At 51.8% G+C, this 12204-nt stretch overlaps 2 protein-coding genes across 2 annotated transcripts; one reads left to right on the plus strand and one right to left on the minus strand.

Annotated features, from left to right (window-relative positions):
- Positions 1-1824: 1824 nt before the first annotated feature.
- On the plus strand, positions 1825-2754 carry LOC309601309 (olfactory receptor 14C36-like; the record flags this gene model as incomplete). The annotated part of the gene is made up of 1 exon (XM_082334254.1): positions 1825-2754. The coding sequence occupies one exon, from the start codon at positions 1825-1827 to the stop codon at positions 2752-2754; it is 930 nt and encodes a 309-aa protein (XP_082190380.1).
- A 6586-nt stretch (positions 2755-9340) lies between these two features.
- Positions 9341-10297, minus strand: LOC309601310 (olfactory receptor 14C36-like; the record flags this gene model as incomplete). Its single annotated transcript, XM_082334255.1, has 1 exon — positions 9341-10297. One exon carries the CDS (start codon positions 10295-10297, stop codon positions 9341-9343), a length of 957 nt encoding a protein of 318 aa, XP_082190381.1.
- Between the last annotated feature and the right edge of the window lie 1907 nt (positions 10298-12204).

Raw genomic sequence — 12204 nt, forward strand, 5'->3', positions numbered from 1 at the left:
TCAAAGAGAGTTAAAATTCATGTGTCCGACACTGTCTCCCTCTCCTGCCTCCCTTGGCAGGGCTCCTTTGGCATGTTCTCTTCTCCCTGCCACCCTTGATCTTACTGTTACACTCACTGGTATGGGGGGTGAGGATTCAAGTGCAGCTCAGACACCAACGCTGCGTGTGCTGCCATGCACATATGGCCATGGAGGAGAAGCATCCAGGTCGCACCCTGTTCACCTGTGGGGCTCTGGGTACTGCAGTGTGTGCGGCTGGCACTGATCTCACTCTCCCTTCAGGACGTAACAAATTCAGGAGAGTTGACTCTGTCCTTGGGAGGTCCTGCTGGGCTGCAGGCTGCCCTCCCGTAGGGCACAGCTCTCCCAGGGCATCTCTGTGTTTTGCAGGAGCCCCCTGGAGAAGACACCTTGGTGCTAAGGCCATTGAAATGCTGCTGGGTGGCTGCATGTGGGCAGCTGTCATGAGCCCTCTGTGTCCCTGGCTGGGAGGGCAGAGCTGAGACCCTCCTAAGGTACGATGAGATGGGGTGAGGGCTTTGGGAGTCTGCACTTGGAAACTGGATTCCCCTGCTCCCAGCACTGGCCTCTTTCTTTTGGGGGAAGTCTCATGTGCGATAGTCCGTCAGGTGGAAGAGCTGCCAGCACAGGGCAGCTGAGAGCAGGGCTGATGGACAGAGCGGCTGTCCTCGCTCTGCACTTGGGTCTTGCACTTGGGTCACAACAACACCATGCAATGCTACAGGCTTGGGGAAGAGTGGCTGGAGAGCTGCCTGGCAGAAAAGGACCTGGGGGTGTTGGTCAACAGCTGCCTGAATATGAGGCAGCAGTGTGCTCACATGGCCAAGAGGGCCAATGGCATCCTGGCTTGTTTCAGGAATAGTGTGGCCAGCAGGACCAGGGAGATGGTAGTGCCCTGTACTCGGCACTGGTGAGGTCGCATCTCAAACCCTGTGTGCAGTGTTGGGCCCCTCACTACAAGAAGGACATCGAGGTGCTGGAGCGTGTCCAAAGAAGGGCAACGAAGTTGGTGAAGGGTCTGGAGCACAAGTCTTATGAGGAGTGGCTGAGGGAGCTGGGGGTGCTCAGCCTGGAGAAGAGGAGGCTGAGGGGAGACCTTGCTCTCTACAACTACCTGAAAGGAGGTTGTAGCGAGGTGGGGGTCGGTCTCTTCTCCCAAGTAACAAGTGGTAGGATGATAGGAAACGGCCTCAAGCTGTGCCACAGCAGATTTAGGTTGGGTATTAGGAAAAACTTTTTCACCGAAAGGGTAGTCAGGCTTTGGAACAGGCTGCCCAGGGAAGTGGTTTAGTCTCCATCCCTGGAGGTATTTAAAAGATGGGTAGATGTGGTGCTTCGGGACATGGTTTAGTGGTGGACTTGACAGCACTAGGTTAACGGTTAGACTCAATGATCTAAAGGGTCTTTTCCAACCTTAACGATTCTATGATTCTATGAAAACAAAATTCGCATTTTTTCTGCTCTGCAGTAGAGTGATTTTGAAGTGACAATGCTGAAAACATCTGTGATATCACGAGTGGATTTAATGTGCAGTCGCCCTGAGTTCCTATTTACCTGTTGCTGTAGGGCAGGACTGACCCCTGCAGAGCCCACAGCAGAGCCTCCTGCTCCCTGGGGCACCCTCAGCCAGCACCAACCAGAGCTTATGAAAGGGACCTGCCAAAGACCTTCCTGAATGGAGAGAGAGACATTTTGGGAGGAGGGGTTCTATGAGAAATGTCTTTTATTTTGCTCAGAGAAATCTCTCCTAACTTTTCGCTGTCTTTTTCCTCTAGTATAGTCCTCCATGCCCAGAGGCAGCACATGCCCAACCGCAGCTCCATCACTGAGTTCCTCCTCCTGGCATTTGCAGACAAGCAGGAGCTGCAGCTCTTGCACTTCTGGCTCTTCCTGGGCATCTACCTGGCTGCCCTCCTGGGCAACAGACTCATCATCACCACCGTAGCCTGCAACCACCGCCTCCACACCCCCATGTACTTCTTCCTCCTCAACCTCTCTGTTCTTGACTTAGGCTCCATCTCCACCACTGTCCCCAAATCCATGGCCAATTCCCTCTGGGACACCAGGGACATCTCCTACGCAGGATGTGCTTTCCAAATCTTTCTGTTTGTATTTTTGATTTCAGCAGAGTTCTGTCTCCTCACCATCATGGCCTATGACCGCTACGTGGCCATCTGCAAACCCCTGCACTACGGGACCCTCCTGGGCAGCAGAGCTTGTGTCCACATGGCAGCAGCTGCCTGGGGCACTGGGTTCCTCTATGCTGTGCTGCACACTGCCAATACATTTTCACTACCCCTCTGCCATGGTAATGCTGTGGACCAGTTCTTCTGTGAAATCCCCCACATCCTCAAGCTCTCCTGCTCAGATGCCTACCTCAGGGAGATTGGGCTTCTTGCGGTTAGTGACTTTGTGGACTTTGGATGTTTTGTGTTCATTGTGCTATCTTATGTGCAGATCTTCAAGGCTGTACTGAGGTTTCCCTCTGAGCAGAAAAGGCACATAGCCTTTTCCACGTGCCTCCCTCACTTGGCTGTGGTCTCTCTGTATGTCACTTCTGGCACGTTTGCCTACCTGAAGCCCCACTCCATCTCCTCCCCATCCTTGGATCTGGTGGTGGCAGTGCTATACTCGGTGGTGCCTCCAGCAGTGAACCCCCTCACCTACAGCATGAGGAACCGGGAGCTCAAGGGCGCCTTATGGAAACTGATCCAATGGGTACTGTTTCAATGACAATAACCTGCCTCTGCTCCTCTACATGTTTCCCAGACAAAGAGTCTGTTTTTTTCACTCGTGATAATTCTATGGAGAGATAATTTTCTGGGTTTATCCTCCTTTTGTGGAGGTTTGATCCTGTTGTGTCTGACCCTTGCACAATACTGTGTCAAATGTGGCCTGTCAGATTGCAGCTCTTCTGTTAAAGGTGATCTCCTGGGTGCAGTGACTGAAGGCTGGGCTCTTCCTCCAAGGTTGCTTCCAAGAAAATGTCCAAGGAATTGGCCTTTTAAAATTTCTGTTCTCCTTGTGTTCTCACTGGTTTTGGGGTTAAGCGCATGGTAACACTGGGTTCCATTGGATCAAAAGTTCTGATTTAAAGGCTCTCTTCTTGGTGTTCAATGGCAGTGGAGATGGTCCATCAGCTCCTCATTATTACCTCAGGTTGCTTCATGTCTGACAGGACTGATGGCATGTACCAGACTCTCTGGAAATGAATTTGGAGGGGTCAGGAGACGATGGGGATTCATCACATAACTCAGGTGGGGCTGGAATGAATGCAGACTCAGAAGGTGAAATGTCATCAAGGGTAAAAAGTCCTCCAAAAGTAAAGCTCTAAATTGATGTATCCACGAAGAAGGACTCTGCAGTGCCGTGGGAGTCAGTGGGGACTCAGCAGGCACAGGGAAGGGAGAGTGGAGAGCTGCAGAAGCTGCTTGAGGACCCCCAGGGCCAGGACGCTGGAAAATTGTCGCAGACCAGTCCCACACACTGGCCATTTCCATCTCTGGCCATACAGCCCAGCCCTCAGGAGGGACCTTTGCTGCATGGTCACCCCCATCCTCCTCTGGGGCTCAGTCATACTTAACCCCATTGCCATTATTAATACAATGGAAACTCATTTCCTACTGACACTCATTTCACACCAAAATCCACAGCTCTTGCCGCAGCTGGACTCTCAGGCAAGCCCGTTCCCAGACAGCTCCAGCTAGATCAGCTGCTTATCGCCTTGTCATGAAAAATATTGAAAATTTCCATTGAATGAGATCCCAAGTCAGAGGATTGGTTTACATTCTGTTTATGGCTCAAAGCACCCCATGCTCTGCAGATATCTCATTGCCTTATCTCTGGCCAGAAACTTCCTCATTTCAACATCTGACTATTGCCTATTATTCTCCTGCCAAGCAATATGGGTACAAGACCGGTTTCATGTTCCTGAAAACCTCCCCATGGGGACTGGCAGGTCACGATGAGGTTCCCAAGGCCTTCCCTTCTGCAGGTTCAACAAGGCCCTTTCCTCCACTTTCTCCTCCCAGGCAACTGCTCCAGCCCTTGAGCAGCTCGATGACTGTCCACTCAACTTGCTGCCAGTTATCAACACCTCCCTCGCTGTGGTGGTGATCTCTGGCCAAGAGCCCAGCAGCCCCACAGGCACTCCCTCCCTCCTCCCCTTCCCCTGTGGGGGCCCAAAAATGGACACGGTTGTGTGCAGGGGGTCTACGGAGCGATGAGCAGGGGGAGAAAATCACTGCCGTTGCTCTTTTGGTGAGACTCCAGGACTCTGCTGGCTGCCTTTGCTACCAGGTTGTGCCAGGCTATAATAGCCTAACGTGGGTACCAGGATATTGAGGGAGACCATGCCAAAAGTCTTGCTGAAGTGGAGGTAAAGGACATCCACTGTTGTCCCCTCGTGCATAAAAGCAGTTCCTTCATCAGGAAGGCCATCAGGTTGGTGAGGCAGGATTTACCCTTGGCTAATCCATGCTGACTGCATTTGGACACCTTCTGCTCTTTGAGGTGCCCAGCAATGTCCCCCAAGAGCACTCATGGGAAGGCTCACTCCTCCCCCAAGTGAGCTTGTACAGCCTGGGGTTCCCGGGGCTGCACTTTTGGCCTCTTCAAAGATGGGTGCAGCATTGGCTTGTCCTCACTCCCAAGAGACCTCTACCAATCCCATGACCTTTGAAAAGGGATATTCCAAAGAAATATCAATCTTCCAGTGTCACTTCATTACCACTATTCTGCCAGTTATACCATGTATGGAACTGAAATTTAAATTACAATTAAATTTAAATTATTAAAAGAAATTAAAATGATTTGTATAAATTTAATTTTTATCTTTCATATCTTTTCACCTCTCTTGATAGAAGAACCATTTCTAACGTCATCTTTTCAGATGCAGACTGCCTAGACAAAGGTCCTTTCCCTTAATCTCCAGTGTTCTGCTCCCCTTACTCTTTGTTCATTCAGATTCCTCGCACCCATCCAGTTGCTGCTTTGACATCAGGGACTTAAAAGTTTGCCTCTCTTTCAGCAGTCTAATTGTCTCCTTAGCCAACTCTTTAATTATGTTTATATCTCTCTTCTATGGATCTACCTACCTGAAATAGTTCTCCTAAGATTATCCCCTGTAGAAAGGCAACCTCATTAGAGGCAGCTTGGACTTAGCAGATGCTTGCAGAGTCGGTTTTCTTTATGGAACTTGACCATGCTTGACTTTTCCCTTGCTTGCAAATAGGAAAAACCCTCCTGTGCCTGTGTGCAGCCAGGTCTCTAAGGAGAGCAGGGGGGAGATGGTGCAAAGGAGCTGTACCATCCAGCTGCAGAGATCAGTGGAGAAGTCTGCTGTAAGGAAAAGTCCCAGGTGGGCAAGGAGAGAAATGGTGGGGTTGGGGAGGTGAGGTGGGAGGTTGTCAGAGCTCAAGGGACAGCTTCTCCTACCAGTCCAGACCTCCAGAGGAGACACCCTGCAGCAATATCTATTGGAGAATGCTGCAGTCACCTCTTCTCTAAACTGAAAAGTAATAAAATACACCCTTTAAAAGCAAACTTCATTTTTATTACAAGCTCTTTGAAATCTTTCCCCATGACTACGCTAGGAAACAGGTCCCATTATTTGTACAAGTCTTGAAGACTTGAAGAAAATTACAGGAAGAGAAATACATTATTAGGGCTTTTTGTATTTTAACGAGCCCCATAGTGTATTTGGTGCTGAGTCCTTGAACTTCAGGTACTGAAAAGAGATTGCACAGACCTCTCCATGAGTCAGCATCAAAAGCAAAACCCAAAGTACCTTCAAGTATTAATAAGCCCCACTGAGGGCCATTACTGACAAAGCCTCCCCAGGGACTCGTTAGAGCAGAGAATTGGAGGTCATGATTGCAGGCAGGCAAAGGGAATGTGCAGGCAGCTCAGATGCTGAGCAAACCCTGGCTTTGTTTTATGAAGCAGAAAGGCCAAGCTCTGACTCCCAGGCCCGGGGAAGGCAGGTCCTGTCCCTCACGCATTGCTCAGGGCTCTGAGGGCAGTGGGATGTGGGGGGGTGATGCTGAGTGCAGGACAAGGCTACGACAGCTCCCAGCCTTACTGGGGGTGTGCAAGGAGGCAATGAGGCCCCCCCAGTGCCTTAGGACAACATGTCTCCTCATAGGCCTTGGTGGCAGAGATGATTGCCATAGTTAAAGGGAACAGCCTTGGGTTCTCTTGGCCACTTCCAGCCTTGCCACCACTCTTTGCCATCTCCACCACAGCTTGTCCTACGCTGTGCCACAGCTGCTTCTTTTGCCCTGCAGGCTGCAGACACCCATCTCGCTTCTTCACCTTGCTCTCACCCTGGCATTTCCATACATTCACTGACAGCTGTCCACCCTCACACTCTGTTCCTTGAAACACGAGGAGATGGGCTGACCACATACTCCTTCTGGAGGACTTCATGTACCACAGCACTACCCTCTGAGTGACATTTTTTCCTCCTCATGTCCAATCTCCACCATCCAAGCTGCACTGTGCGGCAGTGTTTCTCTCTCCTGCTCTTTCTTACCTCCAAGGAAAGCTCCACCATCTGGGAAATAACCAATAACCCTTCAAACAGGCATTGAAAACCATAAGCCTTCTTGTAGTCCTTCATCTGACCAGACAGAAGTAACCTCACCATGATCTTCCAAGGCTGCGAGCCTTTCTGCTTCTTGGATAGACATCACGGAGCTGCGTGCTTGCTGCTGTCCCAACCTGTACTCAGGCAGAAGAGACAGGACAGCCAAAATACAAGCCCCCTTCCTGCACTGAGCCTAGGTCCTTCAGCAGAGGGGGTCTCCCAGCCAGTGTGTCAACCAGGTGCCTTCTGCTGGCCTGTCAGAGACACTGGCAGAGGTGAATTTAGAAGCACACATCCCAGCCATGAGTCAAGGGCTGACCTATCGGCGGTTTCAGGAAGAAGTGACCTCACAGTGCCTTTCCCAGACACATTCCTGCTGTTGGCCTCTCACCTCCAGAAGCAGAAATGACCTTACAGCCCCCTTCACAGCCATTGGCTTCCTACTGGATTATGAGGTCCTGAGACACAATTGACCTCATGATACTAGCCATCATCCTCCTTGTGGCTCAGTATGTGAGCAGACAGAAGTAAGCTTGTTTCACCAAATTTATCTAATGGCTTTCCTATAAACAATTTGAGTAGAGAAATGTTCCTCGGAGGAACTGCTGCATTTATACTGGTGCATTTTATACCTCTACTTCAGCTTCTCTCTTTTTTCCTTCGTCCTCTGTCTTTTCTGTCTTCAAAAAGCTCTCCAAGGAAAAGAGTCATTGAATCCTAGAATAACTCAGCTTGGAAGAGACCCCTGAACATCACCTTATTCAGCTATCCTACTCAAGGCACGGTGAACCAGATAAGGTTGCTCAAGGGCTCTGCCCAGTTTGGCATCATCCACAAAGGAGCTGAAAAGGCACTCTGGCACATTATCCAGGTTTTTAATGAAGACACTCCAGAGTGTTGGCCCCAGTGCTTGCACTGAGGGATGCCACTAGGAAGTGGCCACCAGCAGGACTCTACCACTGCTGACATTTGGGCTGGATCCACCAGCCACCTTCCTACCCACTACATCACCCCCTTCTTCAGTCCAGATATCACCAATCCGGCTATAAAGAGACTATGGGAAACCATGTCAAAACCCTTGCTAAGGTCCAGGAACAAAACATCCCCTTCTTTCCCCTACTCACACAGGTTCGGCAATGCCTTTCTTGTCCTTCAAGTACCTGGAAATGGATGCAGCAGTATTTGGCCCATCCCCTTCCCAGGGACTGAGGTGACGTTGACCAGCCTGTAATTCTCCCACTCCTCCTTCTTGCACTTCTTGAAGAAAGGTTTGGTGTCTGCCTTTTCCAAGGACCCCAGAACCTCTCTGATGGCTCTGGCACCTTTGAGGGCACAATCCAGAAAGGGTGACGAGACCAGACAGGAGCATTTGCAATGAGCCTGTCCGAGGTGGGGGAGATGAGTCTCAGTGGGCCAGTGGGGTTTGTTGCTGGAGTCACAGACAGAAATGGCAGGGCCCTGTGAGGTGCCCATATCTCAGCTGGCCTCATGCACTCCTCCTACACACAGGGGTGTTCAGAGGCACGAGTCCTTCCCTTGCACGTGCGGAGGCAGGGCACTGCAGCAGGAATAATGGCTCTCTGGCCTCCTGTTGCCACTGCCAGGGGCTGGGAGGCACCTCAGCCCTGCGCTGTATATCGCCCTGCTCTGCACCTCTCTGAGATGCCCCTCGGCATGAGGAATGGACACAGGGACCTCAGTTCACGGAAGCACATCCCAGTGCTGCATTCAGGAAGTTTCCCAGGGGACATTACTCTCAAAGTGAAGTGACCTCGAGGCACTGTCTGTCCCACTGGCCTTCATGGCACCTCTGGGAACAGCTGATGGCATTTGGGCTCACTCGGATTCATCTCCACACACACACACGGTGTGCATGCTGAAGTCTCCTCTGTACAATGCAAACATGGACTGCTGACCTACTCCTTTGGTGTCCTTCCATGGAGGGAAAAAAGAACCTCTCTGAGCTGGAGTGAGAGGCCACTGCTGGGAATGGTGGTTGCAAGGGGCTGGTCTGTGGCCATTGCCCTGGGGCACCTTGCCCAGGGTGTCAGGCAAACACAGGCACAGACCAGACCCTGCTCTGCTGGTCCTTCCAGTCTGTCCCTGGAGGCCTGGCTGTGCGAGGGACACTGCTGTGTGCCCCAGCTCTGCACACTCACACGCTTCACTTGTTCACTGGTGTTTTCAGGGCACTGTCTTGAGCTTGTTCTTGACAGCAACTCTGAAAGAAGACCTAAGCCTTCAGGCACTGCCTTGAGGAGGTCACCCTGCTTTATGGAAATGCTGTTATGGAGGCCAGCTCTGTCACAGAAGTGCCCATTTCCTGTCCCTGCCTGCGGTCACAGGACGACCACACAGCACGACTGTGACCAAGCTGCCAGAGTACTCCAGCCTTACACCAACGCAAGGGATCAGGAAGAGAGTGTGGAAGTGGCAAGAGACCAGCTCTGAAAGACTAAGCGCTGCTGCTCCCTGGCACTGCTGCCATAACGGGACTCTTTTCTGCTCCACCCATGCACACAGGAACTGTCCCTGCAGCTCCAAAAAAGCCTTGGGGGAAGGATATCAGGAAAAAAAAAAAAAAAAAAGTCATTGAATAGCCCTTTATTATGTTTAAATACACAGAGAGCAGAGCTTCTCATTTACACAACCACTTTGTCAGAAAACAAAAGGAACCAGTGAAGTAGGAAGGGGATAACAAAATTATCACAATTAAACCATGACCAGCTGCTAGGCAGAAGATGATGGGAAGTTTATTGCTCCAGAAAAACATCGACTTATCAGTTTCCACACTGCACCCCTGAGCTGCTGGTTCCTCATGCTGTAGATGAGGGGGTTCACTGCTGGAGGCACCACCGAGTACAGAACTGCCACCACAAAGTCCAGGGATGGGGAAGAGATGGAGGGGGGCTTCAGGTAGGCAAACATGCCAGTGCTGACAAACAGGGAGACCACGGCCAGGTGAGGGAGGCACGTGGAAAAGGCTTTGTGGCGTCCCTGCTGTGAGGGAATCCTCAGCACGGCCCTGAAGATCTGCACATAGGACAGCACAATAAAAACGAAACAGCTGAATATTACTAAGATACTGACCACAATAAGCCCAACCTCCCTGAGGTAGGCATCTGAGCAGGAGAGCTTGAGGATGTGGGGAATTTCACAGAAGAACTGGTCCACAACGTTGCCTCGGCAGAGGGGGATTGTCAATGTATTCACAGTGTGCAGGAGAGCATAGAGGAACCCAGTGCCCCAGGCAGCTGCTGCCATGTGGACACAAGCTCTGCTGCCCAGGAGGGTCCCGTAGTGCAGGGGTTTGCAGATGGCCACGTAGCGGTCATAGGCCATGATGGTGAGGAGACAAAACTCTGCTGAAATCAAAAAGAAAAACAGGAAGAGCTGTGCAGCACATCCTGCGTAGGAAATGGCCCTGGTGTCCCAGAGGGAATTGGCCATGGATTTGGGGACAGTGGTAGAGATGGAGCCCAGGTCGAGGAGGGAGAGGTTGAGGAGGAAGAAGTACATGGGCGTGTGGAGGTGGTGGTTGCAGGCTACGGTGGTGATGATGAGTCCGTTGCCCAGGAGGGCAGCCAGGTAGATGCCCAGGAAGAGCCAGAAGTGCAAGAGCTGCAGCTCCCGCTTGTCTGCAAATGCCAGGAGGAGGAACTGGGTGATGGAGCTGCGGTTGGGCATCTGCTGCCTCTGGGCATGAGCACTGTCATAGGAGGAAAAGAAAGTGACAAGACAGGGGAGATTTCTCTGAGCAAAATAAAAGCCATTTCTCATACACACAGACACCCTTTTCCTTTTCTAGGAGACCTTCCTTCAGCTCTGTGGCTGCAGCCCTGGTTGGTGCTGGCTGAATGCGCTGTGAGGAGCAGGGCCTCTGCCTGCTGGCTGCCGAGAGGTCAGCCCTGCTCTGCAGCAGTGGGTTCATGGGAAGAGTGGGGGCAGGGGCCAGTCCTGGTGTTCAACCTTGTCTCATGAAAGGGCTCCTAGTGCACAAGGGGCTGTCAGCATCTGCACTCCCAGTGATAAGGAACTGAGATTGCAGAAGGCAGGTTGAGAGGTTTGGGTTTTTGACAGCTCCTGCTCCCCTCCCACCCTGGGGAGTGTTCTTGGATGTCAGAAAGCCTCAGCATTTGTGCTGCACTCAGAGAGAGCAGAGGGAGTCCTGCGAGGCAAGAGGAGTGCCTGTGGCTTAGTGCAGAGTGAGGGGAGCTGGTCTGTCCCTCCGTCTGGCTCCCAGCTGCCCTGGGCTTGCACCTTTCTGAGCTGGAGGGTGATCACACTCCCATATTACCCTAAAAAGCCACCAAGCACTGCTGTGAGCAGAGGAATCCACTGCAGACCACTAAATATCTCACCCTTTCTTCAGGTCTCAGCACCCCACTTTTAGCCGAGGACGCACATGGCTCTTTGCACAAACCATCAGCATTTTTGCTGTCGTAGCATCTCTGCGGTTCCCCATTGGGCTTCCAGATAACACAAAGTTGTTATAGGACAGGTTTGAATCCTGGAGGGAAGCTCACAGCTTGGAAGGAATCCTTGAGGAGATGGCCAAGTGTCCTAATGATGGCATCTGATTAAGGGAGATTCAGCTCATACCCCAGCCCCACAGACTGCACTGCCCACAGCCTCACAGGTGAGATGAAAGCTGGGACATGTGTTCCCATGGACACACCTGCATGTAAGGACCCACAAGATCAGTGTGTAACTTTGCAGCTGAAACTCCACCTCCTCAGAGAGCCTGGAAGCAAGAACAAGATAACAATAGCACTCACACAGACAAGTGGAGAAACAAGGGAAAATACAGTGAGCTTAGAGAGGCCAGGGCAGAGGCATTGGGGCACTCAGACAGTGTTCCCCTTCCCCAGCTGTGCACGCCACCTCCCAGACACCACCATTGCCGGGCAGCTGCTCTCAGCCCCTGTGCTCTGCAGAGGGAACTGGGCCCGTGGCTGCAGAGCTGCACCACGGCTCTGCTGGAGCTCTGGCTGCAGAGGAGGTGGTTCACGCCTTGGAGCCCCCAGCCCAGAGGGCAGAGGCTTTGGTGGGTGGGAGAGGAGGCAAGGGGACTTGCTCAGAGGAAGGGGTCTGCATTGGAGGGGATCAAACGGAGGTTTCTGAATTCTCCCTCCCACAGCATTTCTGGTTTTAATTTTGTCTCATTCCCAGATCATCTCCCTGCTGCCTGGAGATCCTCACCCTGGGAGGTGTTTCCCTGTCCCATGGCTTTTCCCTGTCAGTGCTCACAGACCCCATCCCAACCTCTGTGCACTCACCCTGACCCTCCAGAAACCTGCCTGTTTGCAGGGCACTGGCTGGGTGCATGTTCCTGTTTGCAGGTGGAAAAGGGCAGGTGAGAAGAACCCTGATGGGTCCAGCAGAGGTGATGCTGGTGCTGTCCATAGGCAGAGCAGTGGCTGAGGGCACGTTACGTGGCTTCTGACAGACCTACTGATCACTCAAAATCACAGTTCAGGAGTCTCAGTGACTTATTGAAACTTCAGAGTTCCTTCTCCATTTATCGTTTTCTCTCCCTCTCCCAATCCCCCTGGAACAGGAAACTCTAAAGACACACTCAGGAAAGCTCCTTA

The sequence above is a fragment of the Platalea leucorodia genome, assembly GCF_965183815.1.
Source record: "Platalea leucorodia genome assembly, chromosome: 31".
In the NCBI taxonomy this organism is placed as follows: domain Eukaryota; kingdom Metazoa; phylum Chordata; class Aves; order Pelecaniformes; family Threskiornithidae; genus Platalea; species Platalea leucorodia.